Source organism: Emiliania huxleyi, assembly GCF_000372725.1.
Source record: "Emiliania huxleyi CCMP1516 unplaced genomic scaffold EMIHUscaffold_48, whole genome shotgun sequence".
NCBI classification, from domain to species: domain Eukaryota; phylum Haptophyta; order Isochrysidales; family Noelaerhabdaceae; genus Emiliania; species Emiliania huxleyi.
The window spans coordinates 623397-641714 of NW_005198391.1; the positions used below are offsets into that span (position 1 = coordinate 623397).

At 65.4% G+C, this 18318-nt stretch overlaps 7 protein-coding genes across 7 annotated transcripts in view; 3 read left to right on the plus strand and 4 right to left on the minus strand.

The window, feature by feature from the left end:
* The window catches only part of EMIHUDRAFT_464501 (hypothetical protein), a gene marked incomplete at its 3' end in the record, with an annotated part of 2551 nt that extends 1467 nt beyond the window's left edge, over positions 1-1084 (minus strand). Inside the window, exons 1-3 of the mRNA XM_005767798.1 lie at positions 396-1084; positions 246-326; positions 33-203 (exon numbers count right to left, since the gene is read on the minus strand). Of these exons, the coding sequence (XP_005767855.1) occupies positions 33-203; positions 246-326; positions 396-1040 (897 nt within the window). The 5' untranslated portion in view covers positions 1041-1084. The remainder of the gene's footprint in view (positions 1-32; positions 204-245; positions 327-395) is intronic.
* A 1547-nt stretch (positions 1085-2631) lies between these two features.
* EMIHUDRAFT_103379 (hypothetical protein) lies at positions 2632-3639 on the minus strand (the record flags this gene model as incomplete). The annotated part of the gene is made up of 1 exon (XM_005767799.1): positions 2632-3639. The coding sequence occupies one exon, from the start codon at positions 3637-3639 to the stop codon at positions 2632-2634; it is 1008 nt and encodes a 335-aa protein (XP_005767856.1).
* A 1282-nt stretch (positions 3640-4921) lies between these two features.
* Positions 4922-5755, plus strand: EMIHUDRAFT_427667 (hypothetical protein; the record flags this gene model as incomplete). The annotated part of the gene is made up of 4 exons (XM_005767800.1): positions 4922-5021; positions 5094-5214; positions 5345-5603; positions 5708-5755. 3 exons carry the CDS (start codon positions 4922-4924, stop codon positions 5445-5447), a joined length of 324 nt encoding a protein of 107 aa, XP_005767857.1. The 3' UTR covers positions 5448-5603; positions 5708-5755.
* A 227-nt stretch (positions 5756-5982) lies between these two features.
* On the minus strand, positions 5983-8995 carry EMIHUDRAFT_211646 (hypothetical protein; the record flags this gene model as incomplete). The annotated part of the gene is made up of 5 exons (XM_005767801.1): positions 5983-6124; positions 6193-6281; positions 6371-6466; positions 6522-6608; positions 6704-8995. The coding sequence occupies 5 exons, from the start codon at positions 8993-8995 to the stop codon at positions 5983-5985; spliced, it is 2706 nt and encodes a 901-aa protein (XP_005767858.1).
* Positions 8996-9312: 317 nt separating this feature from the next.
* Positions 9313-11397, minus strand: EMIHUDRAFT_451761 (hypothetical protein). Its single transcript, XM_005767802.1, has 4 exons — positions 10277-11397; positions 10167-10205; positions 9843-10097; positions 9313-9624 (listed from the first exon to the last, which is right to left on the minus strand). Exons 1-4 carry the CDS (start codon positions 11163-11165, stop codon positions 9614-9616), a joined length of 1194 nt encoding a protein of 397 aa, XP_005767859.1. The 5' UTR covers positions 11166-11397; the 3' UTR covers positions 9313-9613.
* Positions 11398-13315: 1918 nt separating this feature from the next.
* Positions 13316-15205, plus strand: EMIHUDRAFT_211648 (hypothetical protein; the record flags this gene model as incomplete). The annotated part of the gene is made up of 4 exons (XM_005767803.1): positions 13316-14287; positions 14447-14632; positions 14819-14995; positions 15071-15205. 4 exons carry the CDS (start codon positions 13316-13318, stop codon positions 15203-15205), a joined length of 1470 nt encoding a protein of 489 aa, XP_005767860.1.
* A 339-nt stretch (positions 15206-15544) lies between these two features.
* On the plus strand, positions 15545-18108 carry EMIHUDRAFT_211649 (hypothetical protein; the record flags this gene model as incomplete). Its single annotated transcript, XM_005767804.1, has 5 exons — positions 15545-16174; positions 16436-16960; positions 17262-17598; positions 17686-17807; positions 17890-18108. 5 exons carry the CDS (start codon positions 15545-15547, stop codon positions 18106-18108), a joined length of 1833 nt encoding a protein of 610 aa, XP_005767861.1.
* Between the last annotated feature and the right edge of the window lie 210 nt (positions 18109-18318).

Sequence of the window (18318 nt, forward strand, 5' to 3'; positions counted from 1 at the left end):
TGGCAAGGGGGGGGGGGCGGCATCTCCGGCACCTCGAGTCGCGTGCAGTCGGCCGACAAGACCTTGGAGCAGTTCCCGACCCACTCCTGCGTCACGATCCGCGGCCAGCTCGCCCGCGGCACCGCGGCGAGGAGCGGCAGCTCGGAGGGGCGGCGGTTCGACTCGAGCGCCAGGTGCGTCGCCTGTCGCACCTCGCTCACAACCTACTCTCGGCTCGTCTCCGCTCATCTCACGGCGTCTCACACCGCCTCCTCGCGCACGTCGCCCACGACCTCTCCGCCGCCGCGCCGCACCACGTTCCCCATCACTTCCTTGCCCAGCCGCACCTATGAGAAGATTCCGGGAAGTTGCGGGGAGGCTTCCATCTGCAGTCTCGCCCGCCGCTGCCGCCGCACCGCCAGCAGCAGCCGCACACCGCGAAAGATGGTCTCCTTCGTGACCGGCTCCTCGGGGCAGAGCACCGCCGTCGGCGGAGCGGCGGGCGTGCGCACCTCCTCGTGGACTACCATCGCTGCCGCCGCCGGAGCCGCTGCCGGCGCCACCGCCGCCGCCGCCGCCAGAGACGGCGCGACGGCCAGAGGCACGGAAGCCGCCGCCGCAGCGCTGCGGTCTCTCTCCGGCTCGAGGCGGAGCGACCAGCCGCACCAGCCCTCGAGCCGCTTATCCTCGAGCATTGCGCGCGCCGCGCAGGCGTGCACGACGCTGACGAAGAGGAGTGGCGCGTCCGGCGCCTCGCCTCTCAGCTGATGTGGCTTGTTGCCCTCACACGGCTCGACGAGGATCCGCTGACCACGCTCCATTTTTTTGCAGTTGAGCCAGGTGTGGTTCGTCTCGGAGAGGTGCGTCGCGTAGACCCTGCCGTCATCCTCTCGCTCGAGCCGGATTTGGCGCCTCGAGAGATGCGGGTTGCACGGTGCTCGCACGTCGCCCTCTCGGCCGATGATGACGGTTCGCCCGCGGAGAGGGGCCGGGCCGCCGCACAGCGGGTTGTGGGGCACCAGCCAGCCCCACAGCCGGTCCTCGCGAGAGCGCTTCGGCATTGACGGCCCTGGCCGTCCGCGTACACTGGTTAATGCGCGGTTGGGGGAGCCTCAGTACGCAAGGAGAGTTAAAGTATTTTCTTACTTCTACTTCGCGGAGGCTGTCCAGATACTGGGATACTTCGCAGCAGGCCTCAAATACTGGGATACTGTGAACGATTCCCCTTTGAGATATTGCGCAGTAATAATACTTCAATACTCCGAGCTGGTACCGCGGATACTTCGATACTCGTGATGACGCACCCGGTGAGTATCACAGTAATCGATCCACGCCGGCGAAGTATCCCAATATCGCAGAGCTAAACGCCAAGTAATAATACTGCAATACTGGGCGCTACTTGGTCCTCCAGCCCCGCCAAGTATCCCAGTATCCGCATCAGAGATGGCCAGTATCCAGCAGTATCCAGCAGTATCCCGCAGTATCCTGCAGTATCCCAGTATCCGGGGTCGGCCCTCGAGCGATGCATTGCGCTGCGGCCGCAGTCGTACGTCCAGCAGCGGGATGCGAGGCAGCAGCTAGGTGGGGAGGGATTGAGCCAATTGAGCAGCGTGGGTAAGTGAAGACTGCCGTAAAGCGTGTGCCCGTGCCCTGCCGGCGCAATGGTGTAAACGCGTGTGCAAGGGCTGGCGCGGTGGTGAAGGCGGCATAGGCACAAGGTGGTCGAAGACGGCAGAGGCGCCAGTGCTGGAACTGAGGGCGAGTGTCGTGGCAGTGCACTGGTGCTGGTGCTGTGTGAGGAGGAAGACTCACACCGGGGAGGCGTTACGGCCGCGAACATTGAGCGCAGTAAGGTGGTCACCGTCCTGCGGCGCACGCACAGGGATCACAGTAGATTGCACAGCAGCTGTGCTGTAAAAGGGCCCCAGAGCTATCTCGATGGCTAGGGGCGCTGGATTGGCTGGGCGCGTCAGCTCCCACAACAAGCGCACCGCATGCGATATCAACGTTGTGATGCAGTGTCAGCCTCGGAAATTGAAGCTTGGTGCCGGCACGCAGGAGCACCAGCGTGCTCGCAATGCCTGTGCCGCTTGAATGCTGCCGCGCACGGTGTTCGCGACGGGCTTCAGTCGGCGACAAAACGTCCATCGTTGGGCGACGAGTATTTTATTTTTGCTTGGGCGGCCATGCTGAAATTCTGAAATTCTGCAAAAACCCCGACCGGCCCCTGCGGTGCCCCTACCTACCTACCTACCTACCTACCTACCTACCTACCTACCTACCTACCCTACTTATGTTATGGGGAACTAAAAAAGAAATCATGGGACGGGTGAAGGTGGGGTACTATACCAACTAAAGTGATGGTTGGTGGTACTCTCCTGCAACCACAGTCCTTCCTGAGACATGACAGGCCACTCTCAAGCCCTACAAGCACCAGATCACCCACTTGGGGAGGGTTGACATCGTGATTTCGGCGGAAATTTTCTTTTTTTGATTCCGGCGTGAAGAGGGAAAAGCCCGACGGGAGGGCCCAGACCTACCCTAAATAAATAAATAAATAAAACGGGCAAACTCTGAGACGAGATGGGATTTAGGGACATGTGTCCCCGCCCTGCACGATCTTGGTGTGAGGGATCTTCAATCCGTGTCCCCTCACCCCTCGTCACAACCCGACACGGAAGAGCGGCAAGAGTTGGGGCTGCGGCTACGGCTGCGGCTATGAGAGGGGCCGGGGTCGCGGGAGAGCCGCTGCGCCGCGTGGACGCGCCTACACCGCTCTTGCTCCGCTCGCCACCTCTCGCAAAGGTCAAAAGCCATAGCCACCACCTCCTCCGGCAAGTCCTTTCGCCGTATCTCGCCGTCCCTCCACGCCTGGAAGAGCTCGTCGTCATAGCCGTATTGCATCACAGCCTGCTGAACTGCGTCGTGTACGACCCCTGCCGTCCTATCCTGCGCCTCAGCGTCGGAAAAGTCGAACTCGGAGTCATACTCGGAAGCAGGCACAGACGGCCGCGGTGATTTGGCAGGCGGCGAGGAGGGGGAGGGGGAGCGCGGTGGTGCGCGCTCGTGGCTCCCGCTGGTGCCAGAAGGGCCAGCGCCCAGCGCGCTCAGCCTGTTCTTGTTCACCTTGGGAGAGGGGGGTGGGGGTCCACCTCCCTTGGGTGCGGGCTGGCGGTCAGGCTTGCGCTTGACCGCCTTGCCCGGCGGCTTGCGGCCAGGGTTCCTCATGGTGAACCTGTCCGGCATGCCGCCCTTCCCAACCCTGGTCCACCCCTCGGGCGACTCGTTGGGCTGGGGTTGCTGCACCTGTTGGTGCTGCGGGTGTGCCTGCGGTGCTGCGGCCGGAGCTGCAGCGGCGGCAGGCGGTGCTGCGGGCGGTGCCGCGGCGGAGGTGGCAGCAGGCACAGGCTGCGGTGGGGTACTGCCCTCCTTGGCCTGCTGCCGCTCCCTGTCCCTCTCCCACTGGGACTGGGGCTGGACAATGAACTGCTTGCCCATGGGCGTCGGGTTGACGCTGAAGCTCCACCAGTTGCGCTCCACGGCGAGCTGCGAGAGGATGCGAATCATCGCCTCGTCTTGCGGCGCCACCGCCTCTCCTGTGGCTTGCGCGCACAGTTTGAGCCTGGCCGCAACGGACGGGCCATCGCGAGCGTCGGCCATGGCCCCGTTTCGCCGTTTTGAAGGTTTTTCAGACCTACCCTACCTACCCCGGCATGCTAAATAAATAAAATAAATAAAACGGACACCTCTACTAGGAGATGGGTAAAAAGGAACAGGTCCCCGCCCTGCAGTCTTTGTGCAGGGTTCTTTGTGGGTGTGGTCCCCCGGCATGCTGGCCGCCCAAGCAAAAATAAAATACACCTGGTCTTGAAGGCCAAAAGCGCATGTTTTGAAGGTCCGATACTGGAAGCCCATATAGGCACCTTACAGTCCGGCACAGCAATTCGAGAAAACCCGCACGAATTGCATCTCAGTAGCCTCACTTTTGCAGCGCACTTGGAGCACTTGGAGTGCAGTCGGCAACCGCACATCCAGGGCCGGGGAGCTGAGAAGCGCACCCAGCGGGCCGGATGATTGGCATCGGGTTGCGGGCAAGAGAGCCCTAGCCCTGGGGGGTGCGCGTTCGCAGGGCCACAACACGGGTCTCCGAGGGTTAGTTCTGCGCTCCGGGTTTCCCCCAGCGCGCAGCGGCGGAATTTTTCCCTCGCGCTGTGGGCCCCCCTAGCTGCGGAACGCCCCCTCTACTCGGAGCTAAAGAATACTCTCCGAGGGTTAGCCCCGCGTACCAGGTTTCCCCTTAACTGCAGAACGCCCCCTCGCAGGTGCGAGGGGAACTGAAATAAGACAATGGGCTTGCCCATCCCGGAGTGGTTCGACCCCACGCAAACCCGGAGGGGTGATGGGATGCTGTCTCGGCGGTCTCAGGCCCAGTGAGGTAGTGCGCCAGACTATCCCAGATCCTGCTGAACAAGCTCCTCTTGTAGCTCGATCGGTCACACCGTCATCGCCGTCGGGGAGAGGGGGGACGACACTGCCTCGGCAGCGTGCACCTCGATCCTGCACCGTGTTTGTTATGACCCCCCCCAATGAACACACCAGTGAGGGAGGGCGAGACGATCGAGGGGTCCCGTACCATGCGGAATCGGCCCTATCCAGTGCTCAAGTGCTCAACGCCCCCTCTACTCGGAGCTAGTGATACGAGAATACGTACGTCGTACCGCCCCCACGCAGTACCTGTACTACTCGACGACAATACAAGATTACGCAGCTGCGAGGCACCCCAAACGACCCAGGCGGCGAAAAAGAAAGAAAGAAAGAAAACAGACAACCCAAGGGAGGGATGGGAGGACGAGTAGATGACAGCGCGGCCGTGGAATTTCTTTTTCTGGCCGCCGGGCGCGGTGTATTTCTGGCCGCCGCGCGGTGTAGCATTTCGAGAGGTATGGCCGACGAGAGTCACACCATCCTGCTTGTGCAGTACAACGTGCAGCTTGGCTCGCGTTGCTACCACGACTTTGAGGGCCGCTCGCTCGCTCTCGACTGTGCGCACCGCCCGACCCGCAGCGCCCGGGCGCTGCGCCGCAGCCCGCGTGATTTCCGCGCCCCGCATGCAGATCTCCTGGGCATCTACGAAAAGGAGCTCAAGCGGCTAAATCCAGGATCTAAGAGCATCACCTACGACATAGCCGACGTTCATGGCTATCTCGATCAGCTGAGCGATGTCGCGTGCCTCGAGTGCGCACTTCTGCGCCGCGCCGCCGCGCCGCCACCGCAAGCGTTCACTGACATCCGCAACGCGCGAACGTCGCGCGAGCGTTCCAAGCCAGAGTGACACCCAACTCGCTGCATCCCGGCGCCCTTGCAGGTTTGACTCCTCGCTCGGCGCCTACGTTCCGCGCCGCAAGCCGTGGCTGAAGGACCAGTTGATAAAACACTTGCAGCAGCAGGCGGAGGAGGATGGCGAGTGATGCCCAGGGGATAGCGTTTAGACGAGAGAAAGAGACAGAGAGAGGAGAGAAGTACGTGTGACCGACGGTGAGTCTCAGTGATATCGGCTCTGATGTCGCTCAGTCCTCGGCGTGAGTAGCGAGAGCCGAGAGAGTACAGAGGGGAGATACGCAGATACCAAATAAATAAATAAATAAAACGGACACCTCTACTAGGAGATGGGTAAAAAGGAACAGGTCCCCGCCCTGCGGTCTTTGTGCAGGGTTCTTTGTACGCAGACACCGCGTCGTCCGTTCGAACTTCGATTGGAATTTGGATACCGCTTTCTCACGCTTTTTGCTGACCCAGCATGACAATATTAAAAAGCACCTCGTCGAACTCGCGTGGCTGCACACGGAGAGAGAGAGAGACACTACAGTAAGAGTAGCGCGCATGAGGATGAGCGTGTCGGGACGCGGTCGTGTTGTGGTGGCGCCCCTGCGCCCCCGCCTGGCGGTGGCGCGGCAGTGCGAATGTGTGCCAGCGGATCAGAGGGTCGGCCGCCTCGGACGCGCGTTACTCGCCGCAGAGGAAGGTGTGCTGCCGCTCCTCCGCTTGCTGGACGATGAGCAGGTCGCGCAACGCATTCTGGATCTCCTCCGAGAGCGAGTCCCACGATTCAGCGGTAAGCTCCCAGAGCTCGGCGGTCGTTCCGTACCTGCCAGGAGATTACTGTCAATGACACCGAGGTAAATCCGAGGGCTGCTGTGCTGGGGTGAAGGAAACGCTTGCCTGCTCGAGACGACGAGCTCCGACTGCACGCCGTCGTCGAGCATTCGCCCGGTCCGGTTGAGTGCAAACGCCATCTTGCCGACCTAGCACCAAGGATGAGGTGGTTCTCACTACTGGAGTACGGACTGTAGCTGACGGCTGGTCTGTGGCCGTGGCCATCTAGTATGCACACCACAGTGCCCGGCGGGTAACGCTTTCGCAAGCGCTTTCCGCCGCGCCCGTGGAACCCCTTGACGCCTACGTTGAGCGTGAAGGCCAGCGAGGAACCCTACAGACATTTAGGAGCGGGTGGCGATTGCATCGACGAGAGCGTGCCGACGGACCTCCCTAGCCTTGTTCAGCTGGATCGAGTCCACCATGGAGACAGCCCCCTTAAAGATAAAGTAGACCGAGGTCTTGTCTTTGAGCACCTATCTCAGACATCCGGCCGGCGTCGTGGGGCATTTGCGGCTGCGCGTGCTGTGGTCCATCCGCGCGCCGTGTTGGGCGCGTACTGGTCGAAAACCTTGCAGGACGGCTTGATCTCGGCCATCAAGCCCTTCGGTAGAGAGTTGAGGCTCTCGAAGGTGCTCTCGGTGATCCTCGTCCCCGTCTCGCAGGCGGCGCGGAACTGCAACAACTGCGGGTCGAGCTTGGCACCTTGAAAGTAAACAACCTCCTTCACGACCTTCTCGGCGCAGAAGTCGAGGGCGTCCGTCTCGTGGTCGAACGCATCGTCATTCCCCTGGCCAAACGGCTCGAGTGGCTCGAATGTGACATCTTTGCGCAGCATCAGGATTTGGGTCTTGCGGTGGCCGAGGCCGATGTCGTGGACGTCCTCCTGGTCGACGAACTCCTCGTCCTCGGGGATAGCATTGGGTATCGACATAGCTCTCGGCTGCTCGACGGTGCCCGCAATGACGTCGCGCAGCTCCTTGCTCGGGGAGTTGATGAGCTTGGCTGCCGACAGCGCCGAGAAGACCTCCTTCTCCATGCGGCAGAAGATGAGCTTGCAGCCCTTGCGCGCCACCTTTCGCTGCACGCTGCGCAGGAAGTCAACTGCCGAGACGTCCATACCGGACACCTTCGCGAATGAGAGGATGCAGTATGAAAGGTGGTGCCTGCTCTCTACCGCCTCCGCGATGAGCGACGCGAGTCGCTGCCCAGAGCCAAAGAAGAGCTGACCCTGCAGGTAGAGGATCGCGATCCGATCTCCGTAGGTCCGCAACGCCTTTAGCTCCCAGATGGGGCGGAACGTCCGTCCCATGGTGAAACGGCCGTCGGACACGCTGCTCACTGGCGTGCTGCTCGAGCTAGAGGCGAGGAAGCTCAGGACGCTCACGAGGAGACCGGCAGCGATACCACCAAGGGGCGACGTGTAGGCGGCAGTAGCTATGCAGAGGAGCGAGCCAAAATACTCCCAGGTGGGCACGTCAGAGCCGAACAGGGTGAGACCGGAGGAGGCCATCGACTGGTAAGAGAAGATGACAGACTCCATGAAGGAGACACCGCTTGACATGAAAAGCCCCCCGAGGAAGAACTTCGGGATGTAGTGGCCGAGCGGAATGCCGGAAAAGAAGAAGACGCCAACAAAAGCCGCCGAGGAGAAGACAGCTATGCGGTGAGTCCCGCCATCCATCCGGATCTGGATGGAGCTTCCCAGGCGGTGGAAAGTGACGACACCATTTGTCAGCCCCGTGAACACAGCACCCACGCCGACCGTCGCCAGCTCCATGTCGAAGTCGGCCCCCTCGTCGGGTGCCGGGTCGCCGTCGGGCCCTGTTGGGAACTTGCCCGTGATGCCGAGGACGCCCGTCATGGTGCAGAGCGCGGACATGAGCACCAGCGACCCAAAGTCGGGGACACACGCGGCCACGACACCCCAGTCGGCATCGGAGAGCTTGTACGTGGTCCAGAGCGTGGTGAAGCTCTGGGGCGCCTGCGCAGGGTAGACCCAGCCCGCCTCTCCGAGCGTGTCGAGATCCATCCGGCCGATTCCGATGACGATGTAGAAAACGAAGAGCGGGGAGAGCTGGCAGAAGAGGCCACCAAGCTTCTTGACCGCCTTGCTCTTGGGGAAGGCGCTGCCGAGCAGCCTGGGCCCCTTACGCATCACCATCACCATGGCAAATAGGCACAGGAGCGGCAACACGCTGCGCATCGCGAAAAAGGCGGAGAATGAAATGGGGTAGAAGTGAACGAACTTCACGCCGGAAGTAATCTGGAGGGCCTGTTTGACAAGGAAGAAGCCAATGGTGCCAAGGAATCCATTGGTCACCGGTGTCGGGAAGGACAGCATCATCTTGCCGATCCCCAGCTTTCCAAAGGCCACGGTGCCAAAGCCAGTGAGGATGGTCCCCGTGACTATCAGCGCAAGGACCGTCGGCGGGATTTTGTCGGGAGTGTCCTCGAGAAAAGTTGCAGCCTTGCCTGCCATCGCGCCGTACAAGATGGCGCACACCTCTTGCGTGGCGGAGGTGTTGTACTGGAGCCGCCCAAAGATGCCGTACCATACAGTGCCCGCAACGGTCGACCACCACATCATGGAGATACCAAAGGGAAACATGTCGACCACCGTCTGGTTGCTGGTCGTGGTAAAGACGAGGGTGGCAGACACGATAGCCGAGAGCGTCTGGCGGATGCCGATGATGAGGCCAGCCATGATGTTGGCGATGAGCCGAACGGTGTCGATCTTGCCATTTGGATGCAGCGGGACGGTCTCCTGCCAGAGCGGCAGGTAGCCAAACCAGAGTTTCGACTTGACCACCGTGGTCTCACCCTTGGATACCAGCGGCTCCTTCATCGATCCGGGCAGCATCGGTCGTCGCAGCCCCCCCTTTCGCGCTTTTGCCGACAATGGGGGGACGTCGCGCTTATCCTATTCGGACGAGGTCGCGGCAGCTCGGAGCGCGAGAGGATCACCGTGCTCGGTGCCGCGGCGCTGAGCCGCTGACCATTCCTTTCGAGATGACCTCGAAGCAGAGATGGGATTGTGAAGTGACCCTGCTGTGCTGCGGAGATGGGATTGTGAAGTGAACTCGGCCCCCTTCTCGGGACAATGAAGGTCTTGAGCACTTGAGCACTGGATAGGGTCGATTCGGCATGGTACGGGACCCCTCGATCGTCTCTCCCTGTGAATGTAGATAGAATGAACTCCCCCTGCCCCACCCTCGGGCTCGGCAAACCCTCTACGCGGCGGCTCTGTGAGACCCACTCTTCCCTCTTATTAGACGTTACGGCGTCCGGTCGAGCAGGTCTGCCAGGACCCAGGTCCGGCATTGCCAAACCCATCGTCCCGATTGGCAGAGCCACTGCGGGGTGTGGCAAGTGGCACACAGCGTCAGCGAGATTTCGCACGGCCGCACGGCGCACGGGCCCGAAGTTACGTATCCCGCGCCGGAGAGAAAAAAATCCCCGGCCAAATACACAACTCGAGTTACGAGTAGACTACGCGCACACGAGAGCGGTATGAGGCGTCGGCGAGAACCGCCCGCATCTCGCTGTCAGCGGCACCGTCCGCGCGTCCGGCCGTCACCGCCGCCGCCGCCCCCGCCTCGCGGGCTCTCTCGGTCGCCAGAAGTGGCGCGCCCCCTCGGTGATGAGCAATGCCAGGAGCGCCCCCGTCATCGTAAAAGCCGCCGACTCGCGGACTGATAAAGGCCAACCGACCTCGTCTCCTCGTGAGCTTGCCGCCGGCCGAAGCCGGGCAGGCGGCGGCAGCGACGCGGCGGCCCGTTCGAGTTGCTCCGCCAAGGCATTATCCCCCTTCCTGGTGCTCTGGGCGCGGATGCGCTGCGACACCTCCAGCAGCGCGGCCCTGTCGAGCGAAGGCGGCGGGGCCCCGGGCGTCGGCGGACCCTTTGGCATCTGGTGCGAGACGGTCGAGCCGTGCCGCTGCAGCAGGTGGATGCCGTCCTTGCCTAGAGATCGAACGGCGCCTCCTCACACTTCTACCCGTGCCGCTGCGGCGGCTAGACACCGCCCTTTGCCGACGCAGCCGAGCGAGAGGATGACGGCCAGCGTGCCGCCTATGGCGAGAGGCGGCCGCCCTGACGGCCGTGACGCCCCGAGGCAGCACCCGCCCGGCCTCCTCCCGCGCCAGCGTCGCGCGTGAGGAGGAGGTGCTGCAGCGGCGCCGACGTGCCTGCCCGCACGAGCGCCCACGCCGCCTCGCTCGTCGCCGCCACGTCGATGACGTTGCAGAGGTGGCCGACGTCCTCTTCGGAGAAGAAGGAGCCGCCGCCCTGCGCGTGCGACTTTGTGAGGGTCGAGTGCAGCGCGTGCTTGGAGAGCGCCGCGCCGCCCTGCTCGATGTCGGCGCACTCTGCGCGGCAGTGCTCGAGCATCGCTGCCTCGTTGTGGGCGCACTCGTGCAGCGCGGCGAGCGACTGGCAGTGCCTGGGAGAGAGTCTCTGGAAGGGCGAGCGGAACACGGCGAGCGACGGAAATGCGCCGGGGGCGAGCGCGCCCTCCTCCGGCGTCCCGTCCTCGGAGAAGCCGGGGAGCCGCTTGTCCCCGAGCCGAGCGATGGCCAACTCGCCGCGCGCATTCCGCTCGGCGAAGCCGTCGTAGAAGCGGCGGACCGCGTCGTTGGCCTGCCGCTCCAGCTCTGCCGCCTGCGCCAGCGGCGCGTCGAACTGGGCGTGCTCGTCGAAGAGGACAACCGCGCCGCCCGTGACGATCCGCCCCTGAGAGGTCAGCAGTTGCACCTCCTCGGGCGACAAGCGCGGCGTCTTGACCTCCACAAAGATCTTGTGCAGCGCGTCGACGGCTGGCCTCGCCGCGGGGTCCTCGCCGCCGGACAGGACCACTCCAGTCTCTCGTGTCGCTGGCTTCCTCCCTTCCGCCTCCGCCTGCGCCTTCGCCTCCACCAGCGCCTTCGCCCGCGCCTTTTCGTCTTCCGCCCGGCGCTCTTCCGCCCACAAGCGGATGCCCTCCTCTTCCCTCCTCTTTTGCGCTTCCCGCTCTCGATGAAGCTCCTCCTCCATCTTCTCGCGCTGCTCGGGAGCACGGGGCTGCTGGAGGGTGGGAACCTCGACGGCGGCACCTCCCTCGTCTGGGCCATCGCCTGCGCCCCTCGCGGGATGGCTATCATCGGCCGCCGGCTGGAGCGAGAAGGAGCCGAAGACTCGTGGCTCGTCGTCCTCGTCCTCCCACTCGTCCTCGTCGCCGATGCCGCCCGAAGCATACAGCTTGCCGTCCGTCCGGAGAGTGAGCGAGGCCCCCACCGCAGAAAGCGCAGCGACGACGGCCAGCATCACGCCGCGCCGGAGCGCCATGGCGATCCCACGGCGCCGACTCTGTTGGCGTGGCGCCGGCCAGGCGCCGGCCACGGCGCCGACTCTGTCAGAGCGTTCAGCGCCCAGCGTTTTCTTCATTTCTTTGCAAAGGAAGACAAAGGCAGGGATGGGTGTAGGACGGCACGCCGCCACCACACACAGGGATTTTAAGGAGAGGAGTGTGGTGCGCTAGCCGTCGCCCACCCTTGGGCGTCTGCCTCTTCCTATCTCTCTTCGCAGTCTCTCGCCGCTTCTCGCTGCAACCTTCATGCATGCCACCTCGCGGTCGTCCCACTCTCGTCGTTCTCCCTCCTGTCGCTTCTTTCTTCCTCTGTCGCGTCGCTCTCCCTCTGCCTCGTCCTGCGACGCCGCCGCCGCCTGCCCCTGGGAACAGCGTCTCATCCGCCCCGAGGCTCCGGGGTCCCCTCCAGCTTTATCACTCGATTGTCCCCTTCCTCTCTCGACCCCAGGTGCGTGCCGCTGTCTTGCGCCGGTTTCTTCCCTCCGAGGTAGAAAGAAAGAAAGAAAGAAAACGCACAGCCCAAGGTAGGGATGGGAGGACGAGGTAGATCGTCCTGGCATGTTGGTGAAGTTCTTCTTTCTTGCACACTTCTTTCTTACCTGTGTTAGTGCCAGTGCGCGCCAGTCCCGTGCCCAGTGTTGTAAAGAAAGAAAGAAAGAAAACAGAGAAGCCAAGTGTAAAAAGAAAGAAAACAGACAACCCAAGCGAGGGATGGGAGGACGGCACGCCGCCACCACACAGGGATTTTAAGGAGAGGAGTGTGGTGCGCTAGCCGTCGCCCACCCTAGGGCGTCTGCCTCTTCCTATCTCTCTTCGCAGTCTCTCGCCGCTTCTCGCTGCAACCTTCATGCCTCTCCCTTGTCACTTCTTCCTCTGTCGCGTCGCTCTCTTCTGTGCCAGTTTATTGGGTGAGAACGGCGTTCTCTGGGTAAGCTCAGCTGTGAACTTCCAGTTGTTTGCTCTTCTTGCGCGTGACCCCTTTGCGTGCACGCCCAAGCTCGAGCGGCATCACGCAGAAAACAAAACTACGCCTTCGGCAACACCGAAGAAAAGGCCCGCCGCCTAAACATGGGCTGCAAGGCGCGCGGGCAGCCCGGCCAACCCTTCGACCACAAGACCGGCCACGGCTACGTCAAGGCGCATCGCGGTTTCTACCACGACGCGATCTTTGTCAAGCGCAACAACTTCAACCTGCTGCTCCACGAGACGTTCGGCGGCGGCTTCTCGCCCACCGCCGTTCTCAAGCTGCGCCGCCTCGCGCGCAAAGTCGCGCGCGGCAGCGTTGACCGCACGGCCTACTCGCCCAAGTACTCGCTCTCTTTTATGTCCCACCATGCAGAGCGCATCTCTCTCTCTGTTGTGCGAGGCGTGAACCGCGCCATTCGCTCTCACCTGGCAACCCTCTCTGCACGTCTCGCGCGCGCGTGAACAAGGCTCCAGGCCCCAAATTACGTGTGAGTGTTAGAGTTGTTTGGTATTGCTAAAAATCTCTCTCACGCAGAGCGAGCTCTGCGCAGGTCCCGCGACCTTCTCGGGCAGGAGCCCACCTCTCCTTCCCTCCGTGCGCCCAACGATATGGGCAAATCCGCGCCAAAGCGCGCTTCCGACGCCGACCAAGGGCAAGGCGTACGGCCCGCAGAGAGAGGCAAAGGATGGCTCTGGGCCAGAGCCCCCTCCCTCGGGGGCTGGCGGGGGCACCGACGGGGCCCCAGCCGCGCCTCTCGCTCCTGTGGTCTCGCTCCTGTGGATCAGCATCTGCTCGAATGCGAGGCGCTCGCCAGCCGCCTTAGGAGCCGCTTGCTTGAAAATATTTTTTTCCTCTCGCGAATCTTCCACGATGGAAAATCATCAGGAGGACCTGTTGGGCTTGGTGATGCTTGAGCTGGCGAGGAGAGTGGACTGCACGCCTGTCTTGACCACGTCAGAGGACAGTGCCTTGCTCGCACACTCACACGTCACAGCGGGCCCGCCTCTGCTGCACGACCTCCCGCTCGACCTGCAGGCCAAGATCCTGTCTCTGACGGAGCCTCCGGCCTTTGCTGCGCTCCGCCGCTGCGACTGCCGGCACCGCGAGGCGGCCGACGCCGCGGTCGCACACATGCTGGCGCAGCTTCGAGCGGCGGTGGCGGCGTACGCGAGTGCCGACCACTGCCGCGTGCTGCGGCACTGTCGACTGACAAGCTGGCCGATCACGTCTTGCGCCATCGCGGTTGTGCTGCCGGCCACGGAGTGGGCCGAGCTCCTCTCGCCGGCGGTGCACCTCCTCGAGCACTGGCTTCGAGCTGAGCTGTGCGACTGCCTCCAGCGCCTCAAGCGGATCGCGGCCCTCCATGCCGGCAAGGGCTCCACCCTGGCCGCGCTGCGCCACCTGCACGCCCGCTCGGTGCTCCGCTTTGAGACCTGGCAGCAGTCGGTCGTCCCGCTCGGGCTGGAGTGCGAGTGTTCCATCGGCGCGCTCGGCGGGAGCCAGCACCTCGACTCCGTCTGCGCCGGCGAGCCGTCCCCGCTCGGGCCGGCGGCGCAGCGGCTCCTCGCGGACGCCCTCTTCACGTCAGCGTTTGGGATGCACCACCGCGCCTCGAGCGACGCAGACGCCGAGCGCGCCGTCGCCAGCTACCGGCAGTGCAGCTACCTGCTGCAGCACGCGCTCGCCATCCAGGAGGAGCAGCTGGCGGCGGGCAGCATCCAGGAGCTGACGGTGCTCTGCACGCGGCTGGCGCTCGCACAGGCCGCCGCCGGGCGGGGCGATCTGCGAGCCGCGCGGGAGGCGCTCGAGGCGCTGCTGCCAGCCATGCGCTCCACGCTCGGCGTCGGCCACCCGCAGCTCTCTCAGGCTCGCCCTCCCGCCCCCCACCCCACCCCACCCAGCTCGCCCCCTTCCCGACCCCTCGCCTCCCGACCCCTCGCCTCCCGTGCCCAGGCGCAGCTCGCGCTGGGCGGCGTCCGCCTGGCCGAAGGCGCACCCGAGGCGGCCCTCGCCCTCGTGCGGCGCGCGTTTGACGAGCGGTGGCGCGCGCTCGGCCCTCTGCACGAGGACACTTGCCGCACCGCGCAGTGGCTGCACGGCGTCCTCATCGACCTCGAGCCGCCCGCGCGCGCCGCGTCGCTCGCCCCCTTCCTCCGCTGCCTCCGCTCGCTGCTCGCTGACGGCCGCGTCCGCGAACCCGAGGCGGGCGCGGCGGCGGCGGCGACGCACGCCAAGCAGTTTTACTCCCGCTTCCTCGCCGCGGCGGTCCTGGCTTGCGGCTCGCCGCACGCGCCGCTCGCCGCGCCGCCCGCGGCCGTGCCGGCGCTGGACGAGGAGGACGAGACGGGCGCTCCGCTGCGGCCGCTTGTCGAGGAGGCGGCACGGCTGGCGGTGGCGCTGACGCCGCACTTCCAGCGCTCGCACTTTAGCTTCGAGGTGCCGGTGGAGATGGTGCACTGGCTGTCCGACGGCGACCCGCGCAGGCGCCGCTCCGACTGCGGCGACCTGCCCCGCTCCACCTTCTACGGCCAGTGCCGCTGGGACGAGGCGGTCAAGCGGGAGGGCCGGGCGGCGGCGCGGGCGGGGTCGCTTGACCGACAAACGGCGGCGTTGCTCGACCTCGAGCCGCTGCCGCTCGACGGGCTGCTGGGCCGCAGGGACCCCGAGAGCGCGCGGATGCGGCGGAACCTCGGTTGCCCCGACCTCGTCGCGCTGGTGGAGGACGCGGCGGAGGAGGAGCCGTCGGCAGAGGTGTGGTGAAAAACTTGGAGCACTTGGAGTGCAGTCGGTAACCTCACATCCAGGGCCGAAAACGTGGAAGCTCTTTTTCCGTTTCAGCCTGGGTGTCGCCTGGGTTCCGGCTCCTAGCCGGATAGGGGGTCTGTCGCCGCACTGACTCGCGCCAAAACGCCTACCTACCTACCTACCTATCCCCAGGCCGCGCAGCGAAGCGAAAAAAGATAAAATTGTACCTACCTATTGCAGGGCCCGTTTGGGCGAAACAAGACCAACCTACCTACCTATCTGGGAGGGGCCAGCGTGCAGACCCCCTATCCGGCTAGGAGCCGGAACCCTGCGCCGCCTCCGGGTGTCCCCCATATGCGGTTCTACATCCACCACGACGGCGACCCCGAGTTCACGCTCGCCGTCAGCTGGGCTCCGACCGACAGGCGCGCCGTCCGCGACCTGTGTGCCCTCGTTGCAAAGCGCTTGCCGGCCACCGCCGGCACGCGGCACATTAGCCTCGTGACCGAGAATGGCGTCGAGCTGCCGGCCGGCCACTGCGTGTGCGCGTGCGTGCGGGAGGGTGCCGACCTGATCGCGAAAAGCGTTGCGCGCCCGCCCTCCCAGCCAGCGCCCGCCGCTGCGGCCAACGCCGCCGAGGACTTAGAGCCGTACCTCAAGGCCGCGGACAAGGCGTACGCGGCGCGGCAGCTGGCGCGGGCCAAGACCATCTACACGGAGCTGCTCGGCGTCTCTCCGCGCCTCTTCACGGCGCTGCTGCGGCTCGGCCTCATCGAGGAGCAAGCGGGGCGGCACGAGGAGGCGTGCCACTGGCTGCAGCGGGCGGTGCGCGAGGACCCCACGAGCGAGGAGGCCGCGGTCGCGCTCGCGCGCTCCCACCTCGCGGCGGGCGAGGGCGAGGAGGCGGCCGCCGCGGTGCGCGCCGCACTCGAGCGGTGCGGCTCCGGGGCGGGCGGCAAGGCGGGCGGCAAGGCGGCGGCCAAGGTGGCGGCCAAGGCGCGGCGGCTCAAGATCGAGCTGGGTAGGACGCTCTTCAAGGCGGGTGCGCGGCAGGAGGGCGGCGCGCTGCTCACGTCGATCCTGCAGCAGGACATGGAGCAGGCGCACGCGCCGCCGCCGCCGCCGCCGCCGCCGCCGCCGCCGCCGCCGCCGCCGCCGCGTGGTGAGACACGACACGTCCACGGCACGTCCACGACACGTCCACGACACGTCGCGCAGGCGGACGCGCTGCTTCCGTACGGCGAGGCGTGCGTCGCGCTCGGTCAGCACGACGACGCGCTCAAGATCTTTCTGCGGCTGGTGACGCAGCGCTCCGACGACAGCGCGGTGCGCCGCCTGCTCGCAGCCTCGCTCGGCTCCAAGGACGGGATGGCGCTGCTGCGGCAGCAGCTCGCCTTCGACGCAAAGTCGGCGTCGGCGCTCGCCTTCCTCGCGACGATCGCAAGGGACCACTCCAAGCTCTCCGCCTCGCTCGAGCTCATCGCCGAGGCAGCGCGGCTCGTGCCGGACGCGTCCGCGTACGCGTTGCAGCGCGCGCACACCCTCGAGGTCGAGCTGCGCTACGCCGACGCGCTGGAGGCCGTGCGCGAGCACTGCGACGCCAACCCGCAGCGCGCCGCCGCCGGCGTGCGCTGCGCTGACGTGGCGGCGCTGCTTCCGACGAGGGAGCAGTGCGAGGCCGCGCGCTGGCGGCCTCCCTCCGCGCCGCCCTCCGCGTCGCCCTGCAAGGGGACGGCGGAGGAGGCCGCGTTGCGAGCCGCGGCGACGGAGGTTGCTCCGGACGCAGGCGGCGAGCTAGCCGACGGGGAGGGGGCGAGGCTCGGCAAGGAGGCTCCTCCCCTCGAGCTCGACTTGCTCGCTCTCTACTTCACGGCGCTCAAGGCGCCCCCCCCCCCCTTTTCTCCGGCCCTCACCCGCTCACGCACCCCGGCTCGCCCTCTCCCGGCTCGCCCGCTCCCGGCTCCGCCCCACCCTGCGCGCGCCTCGCGGTTTGCCGCAGGTGCTTTTTGTCTCCGGATGCCTGCCCGCCGCCTCCGCCCTCGTCCGCCTTCTCGAGCCAGCGCGCCGGCAGATCAGGGACCTGCACCTCACGCTCATCCGCAATGAGAACGCGTACTACTGCTGCGCCGCGATGCTCCTCGCCACGCCTCCGCCGCAGCCGGCCGACCCGCCCCTCGCGCCTCTGTACGTGGCCGGCGACTCGCACGCCCTCTCGCCCTCGTGGCGCGTGGTGCGCTGGCGCGGACAGCCGCGCGTGCTCGTGCCCGTCCTCGTGACCGGCCTCAAGCTGTGGCACCTTCGCGACGGCGCAGACTTCTTCCCAAAGGCAAACTTCGAGGCGGCGGCCGCCTCCCTCCCCGACGGCGCGGACGTCGTCTTCGCCTTTGGAGAGATCGACTGCCGCGAGGGTGCGCCGCCCGCCGCCGTCGAGCGGGCGCGTCGCTCCCCTCTCGACGCCCCCCCCCCCCCCCCCCCGCCCGCGCACCGCCCTTCAGGCTTGCTGCTCGCCGTCGAGCGGGCGCGCTACCGAGACCTCGCACAGGCGATCGACACGGTGGTTGACATCTACATCCGCACGCTGCGCCGGCTAGCGGCGCGCCGGCGCTTCAACATCCTCGTCCACCCGGCACCCCGCCCCTCCCCGCGCCCGCGCAGGGCGAGGCGCCCTCACTGAGGCGAGAGGTGCCGCCCCCCTGCAGGTCCCTCCGGTCCTGCCAGAGACTCGCGCCGTCGTCAAGCAGTTCAACGCTGCCCTGCGGCGCGCCGTCGAGCGCGCCTCGCCCGTGCTCGCTTGGCTCGACTTTTTCGAGCAGCTCCTCACACCCGCCGGCGACGCGCTCGCGGACGGCCTCGCCCTCGACGGCACCCATCTCAACCCGCAGTACGTCCGCCTGCTCGAGGCGGCGCTGCCAGCCTAGAGATACCTGCCAGCAAACCTGCTCAGAGAGGCGACCGTTAGATCTTAGAGAGGCGACCTTGGAGCACTTAAATAAATACGAAACGCACACGCCAAACGAGGGAATGGGAGGAGGACAGGGTCCCCACCTGAACGAGCAGGACGGCACGCCGCCACCACACAGGGATTTCACTGGAAGGAAGGTGTGTTACTGGGGAACGGGGGCCTCGGT